Genomic DNA, 6,029 nt, shown 5'->3' with positions numbered 1-6,029 from the left:
CTTTGGGTCAGACTGCGGGGACGCGGGAAGTCTGGACGCCGTAGCGGCCTGAAGAAGACGCTTGAGACCGAGGTGCGGGCGCCGGTGGCGGCAATGGCGGAGAGGCCCGAGGACCTAAACCTGCCAAATGCCGTCATCACCAGGATCATCAAGGAGGCGGTGAGCAGCTTCGGCGGGCGGATGGGCCAGGGCCGGACGAGCGGGCAGCAGAGGAAGCAGGTCCTGGGCCGGCCGGCAGCTTTATTTACCCACATTCTTTTTCCAGCTCCCGGACGGTGTCAACATCTCTAAGGAGGCCCGCAGCGCCATCTCCCGCGCCGCCAGCGTCTTCGTGCTGTACGCCACTTCCTGGTGAGGCAAGCTGAGCTAGCCAGAACCTAGCTGGGCTGAGGCGTAAGGGGGTCTTAGAGAGACCTGCCCCGGAGTCCGCGGCCTGGGGCCCAGACCCCAGTAATCGTGTCCTACCCCCGTGCGGGGAAGTTCAGCCCTCATCCAGTTGTTGCAAGGTCTGAAGCAAACTAAAGCAACAAAATTGCTTTGCTTTAACCCTTTTGTACGGGGAAGGGAGGGACTTAACCACGTCACAAAAAAATCCCTGCATCTGAGATCTAGGCTTTTCCGTACCACCTCTGGTGCCCCTTTTCCACCCACCCCATAGGCGGCAAGAGGGGGTCTGACGGCCCCTGAAACCCTTTTGTCTTTTTTTTTTTTTTTTTTTCAGCGCCAACAACTTTGCGATGAAAGGGAAACGCAAGACACTGAATGCCAGTGACGTGCTCTCAGCCATGGAAGAGATGGAGTTCCAGCGGTTCGTTACCCCATTGAAAGAAGCTCTGGAAGGTAATGACCCTCTTCTTTGTTCAGCCAAGTAGATGTTCATCCTGTCTTACCTGCTCACCTGGCCCTGAGTCTTCTCCGCTTGGGTCCCTGTAAGAACAGGAGACAAGTATTGGACGTGACTCAGAATCCATTCCGTTGGCACCGCCTCAGATCTGATTTGTGTTTTTCCTTCTCTGCCCCAGCTTTTCCAGTTATACAGTGGAGTTAGCTGCTGCAGTCTGCTTGGTTCAGCCCTGCCTCCTAACCCCCACCTTCCTCCTTACAGCCTACAGGCGAGAGCAGAAAGGCAAGAAGGAAGCTTCAGAGCAAAAGAAGAAGGACAAAGACAAAAAAACAGATTCGGAAGAGCAAGACAAGAGCAGGGATGAGGACAACGATGAAGACGAGGACAGGCTGGAAGAAGAAGAGCCGAATGAGGAGGAGGAAGTGGACAACTAACGGGATGGGAAGACTGTGGCACGCTGGAAAGTACCACCCTGACATGTGGTACGTTTGTGAGAAGCTTTTCCCTGCTGGGCAGAGTAGTCTTAGCCAGAAAAGCCTGAGAAGATCAAAATAAAAACTGACGACTGAATTATCATCAAAACCAGCACTTCCGTCAGAGCATCTGAGTAGCAGGGTCCTGTGTTGCTAAATCAGTCTGAAGGTAATGACTTTTAGGCGAGAGGGATTCTGGGCGGCTAATGTAATTAGTCGATCTGATCTCTCCTGTTTCCTTACATACGTGGTTAGGCAGTTTTTGATCCCCAGTTCCCTTCTGACCCCACCCCCAAAAAAGTAATAATAACTTCCATGCTGCCTGCTGTGTTCCAGATCACAGAGGCAGTCAAAGCTCAGGAAAAATTGGGGCTTTGAGCATGGTCAGCCGGTTGTGACTGTACAGGATATGGCAATACTAGCTTATTATTACAAGTGGTTAGAATGGTTTAGCTTTAGGAAAGTACTAAAAGACTATAGGAGAATAATGAAATCTGTTGTCTCTTCACTTTAAGGTAACATTGAATTTTGATTTCCACAGACCCCACTGGCTTGCAGCCCCTCTATATTGCCTGGTAGGCATTTGGCCTGCTGGGGTGGCTGCTCTCTGGCCTCATAAGCTTTTAAAGCAGCAGTGTAGAGTGGAGTTAGTCAAGCAAGTGTGCTAATATCTTAGCACACTTACCAAACAAACAGAAAACCCCCACAAAAACAAAATGGGAAAAAAACACAGATGGTTTAGTCTTAGTTGCACCTCACTGCCTGCCACTGTATCGCTTTATTGTCACCTCCTGGAAGGTATAAAATTCCAGGCTTTCTCTTCTTGTAGTCCATTTCCCAAGCTTGTGGCTTTAATTTTTTCATCCTTCCAATTCCTGACAAGTTCCAAAGTTTCTTCTATGCACATTTGATCCCTCTGTGCTTCTCCCTTCCTGTCTCTCTTCTGCCTCTCTTCTGTTCCCCATTCCACTTTCTCTCTCTCTCCTTTTCTCACATCTGCCAACCCAGAAACTTTGATAACCTGCTTAAAGGGCAGAAATTTGATGGTGCTCAGGAATCTAATCCTCACCCCCAAAAGCCAACCCCTTTAACTGCTTCTAAAGTAACTCTGTTGATCGTATTTTTTTTTTCCCTTGACATATGGTGCCCCAAGCACTTTTTTGTTTGTCTCTAAGTTGACCGCTTGGAGGTTGACAGGTAGTGAGGTGTATGTAGTTTGACACTGTTCATTTGTGAAATGAATACAGCCAAAAGTTTGTTGACAACTGAGTGAAGACTATTGAGGAAAATTATAATGCTTTGTATAAATAAAGAACATTCTTGTTAAAAGTGGTGACTCCCTTTCATCCTGCTTGTTTATAGTATGCTTTTGGGGAGGACCCACTGATCCTGCCTCAAAGAGTTCTTGACATGTGGACCCGCCCAGATCTTTGTAAACACGGGATCCTGCGTTACCTTGGATGGCCAGCAGATGCTGCTCTTCGACCACAACAAGAGGTTTTCATGGCTCTGCTGGGCAACCTATGCGTACTAGTTGCTCAATGACTCAACATTTATGGAGTCCCTGCTATGAGGCTGGCACCGTTCTAAATGCTTTCAAGTATAAACTCTGAAACTCTATCAAGGAGAACTATTACCTTTGTGATCTCAGCCACAACGCTATATTCTCTAATGTACAGAACTTTTTAAATCATGAATTTATAAATAACATTTCATAAAGGTACAACCCCGGTAGTCACTAGATCTGGTGGTTTTTCCTTTTCCACAAAAGAAACATCCTTTCTTAACTCCCATGAGCACCACTCAGCTAAACTCTCAAGTCCCATCTGGATCCTGTGGCTTCCTTTGAGCTCAGTTTTTTTGCCTCATCTCTGCTTGCCCTAGCTTCTGTGTACTGCTTGCCAAGTGGATCTTCCTGGAACATAGCTGTATTCCAGCCCCTCACTGCGTCCCATTAAATCCATACTTAAACCTGGTACACAAAACCTGCTTAAGGAGGGATTGCCTTACCATCTATTCCAATCCATTTCTACTTTATTGTGTAAGTCTCCGGTCATTGAATCCCCAAAAGAACTCTCCTTGCACATGGTTTTAGTTAGCACATTTTGACTACCTAAGCCATGTTTCCTGACAGCGGGAACTATGACTTAAAACTACAGAAGTGGGGCCTAGCAGACTCAGTTGGTAGAGCATGTGAGTCTTGACCTCAGGGTGGTGAGTTCAAGCCCTGTGCTGGGTGTAGAGATTACTTAAAAGAACTGGGAGGAATCTGAGGTTATCAACCAGTTTTTTCCAAGCACACCCTAATCATTCCTGTAGGGGTATCCGAGTTTTGAAGGTTGCTTACTAGGTTAAGGCAAAAATCTCATCTTTTGTAAGCCACCTCCCTTCATGCCTAGAGATTCTGATCTGGATTTGGAGGGTGAGAAGGTTTTCATCCTTACCTGGGTAAAATCGCATTTGCAGGGACATCTAGTGGGCTCAGTCAGTGGCACGTGCGACTCTTGATCTTGGGGTTGTAAGTTCAAGCCCCATATTGGGTGTAGAGATTACTTAAAAAATAAAATAAAATCAGGGTACCTGTGTGACTGGGTCAGTTAAGCCTCTGACTCTTGATATTGACTCAGGTTCCTATCTAGCCCCAGGTGGAGCACCTGCTGAGTGTGGAGACTGATTGGGATCCTCTCTCTTCCTCTCTGTCCCCATCCCCAGCTCGTTCTCACTCTCTCTCAAAAATAAACTTAAAAATTGTTTAAAAATTACGTTTGCAGCCTAATTCTATTTTTGCTGATGGGAAATGGAGGCTCATCAGAGAGAAGTGACTTGCTTACGACTAGTTTATGAAAGCTAGGATCCTGTTCTAGTGGTCCATGGCCTTCTATTTCTCTTTTTTTCTTTAATAAACTTTTTATTTTAGAACAATTTTAGTTTTCAGAAAAGTTGCAGAGTGCAGAGAGTTCCCATATAATCACCCAACTTTGCCTCATGTTGACATCTTACATAACCATGGTACCTTTGTCAAAACAGAAAAATACCAGGGCGCCTGGGTGGCGCAGTCGGTTAAGCGTCCGCCTTCAGCCAGGTCACGATCTCGCGGTCCGTGAGTTTGAGCCCCGCGTCGGGCTCTGGGCTGATGGCTCAGAGCCTGGAGCCTGCTTCCGATTCTGTGTCTCCCTCTCTCTCTGACCCTCCCCTGTTCATGCTCTGTCTCTCTCTGTCCCAAAAATAAATAAACGTTGAAAAAAAAAAAAAAAACAAAAAAAAACAGAAAAATACCAAATACCAAACTATTCGTATTTCACCACTTTTTCCACTAAAGGCCTTTTTTGATCCAGGATCCATTCCAGAACACTACATTGCATTCAATGAACCAATTTTATCTTTCAGTTGAGATGAGACTCACAGAACATAACATTAATCATTTTTAAATGACCAATTCACTGGCATTTAGCACACTCACTGTGTTGTGCAAGCACCACTTCAGTCTAGCTCCAAAACGTTTTCATCACCCCAAAATAAAACCCTGCACCTGTTAAGCAGTTATTCGCTCATGCTCCCTCCCTCCAGTCCCCAGCAGCCACTAATCTCTTGCTAGCACTTGACAGCGTTTAGCACCATGCCTTGTACCTCCCTGGGAAGTACTCACAATAGTAGGTTTTGAGGGGTTTGTGGGGTTTTTTTGTTATTTTTTATTGAAGTATAATATGCCTACTAAATGGTGCAGATAAATGTAAATGTAAAGTTGGATGAACTTGCACAAACACATCCATGTAACTTGCACTCAGATCAGTAAACAACATGACCGGCACCCTAATAAACCCCTTTGGTCTCCCTTCCAGTCGCTCTCCTCCTCAATTGTAATCATTATCCTAACTTCTAACAGCACAAGTGAATTTTGCCTGGTTTGTGTTTTATATAAATGAAATCATACAATATGTATTCTTGTGCCTGACTTCTTTTGCTCAACATTACGTTTAAGATCTAGTCACATTGTTGCATTCACAATACTTTTTATGGATAAGATGGAAAGATTAAAAGTATTTTCAAATTTTGGGGGTAGGGTAGAGAATGGGAACAGGTTTTCTCGCCAAGAACAAAATGTGAGAAATAGATCACACTAAACAGCAGCATTCTTAAATTTTCCACTCCTACTGAGCTCTTTGAGGTAAATAGTCCTAATTATACCTAGTTATCAATAAACTCTGAGATGGAACTGGTGTCATGAAAGAAATGAGCAGGGGATCTACGCGGGGGGGGGGGGGGGGCACTAATTACCCATATGAGTTGAAGGAGCATGACTAGTAGGCATTGCAGAGAAAACCCAGTGTGACGCAGGGCAAATGATTTAATCTCCCCAGAGATTGTCTTCCCAGTCTGTAAAACAAGGATAGTAACATAATTGTCATCAAAATTAGGTAAGTGAATGCATGATACTGTCCCTGACTTTTTTTTTTTTTATTTTTTTAACGTTTATTTATTTTTGAGACAGAGAGAGACAGAGCATGAATGGGGGAGGGTCAGAGAGACAGAGACACAGAATCGGAAACAGGCTCCAGGCTCTGAGCTGTCAGCACAGAGCCCGACACAAGGCTCGAACTCACGGACCGTGAAATCATGACCTGAGCCGAAGCCGGCCGCTCAACTGACTGAGCCACCCAGGCACCCCGTGTCCCTGACTCTTAAATGCACAAAAAATATGACCTCATTGTCCC

At 45.5% G+C, this 6,029-nt stretch overlaps 1 protein-coding gene across 2 annotated transcripts; it reads left to right on the top strand.

Annotated features, from left to right (window-relative positions):
- Positions 1-25: 25 nt before the first annotated feature.
- On the top strand, positions 26-5,252 carry POLE3 (DNA polymerase epsilon 3, accessory subunit). 2 transcript variants are annotated; one of them, XM_086683776.1, is made up of 5 exons: positions 26-159; positions 266-351; positions 722-840; positions 1,106-1,326; positions 2,680-5,252. In XM_086683776.1, the coding sequence occupies exons 1-4, from the start codon at positions 94-96 to the stop codon at positions 1,276-1,278; spliced, it is 444 nt and encodes a 147-aa protein (XP_086539902.1). In that variant the 5' UTR covers positions 26-93; the 3' UTR covers positions 1,279-1,326; positions 2,680-5,252. The 2 variants fall into 2 exon arrangements, with proteins under 2 accessions (XP_086539902.1, XP_025769081.1); XM_025913296.2 differs by lacking the exon at positions 2,680-5,252 and having other exon boundaries at positions 1,106-2,646.
- Positions 5,253-6,029: the final 777 nt, after the last annotated feature.

The sequence above is a fragment of the Puma concolor genome, chromosome D4 (assembly GCF_028749965.1).
Source record: "Puma concolor isolate L17-30 chromosome D4, mPumCon1.1.hap2, whole genome shotgun sequence".
Classification (NCBI taxonomy): domain Eukaryota; kingdom Metazoa; phylum Chordata; class Mammalia; order Carnivora; family Felidae; genus Puma; species Puma concolor.
Note: the sequence above shows the minus strand (reverse complement) of the source record. Positions and strands in the feature narration are given on the sequence as shown.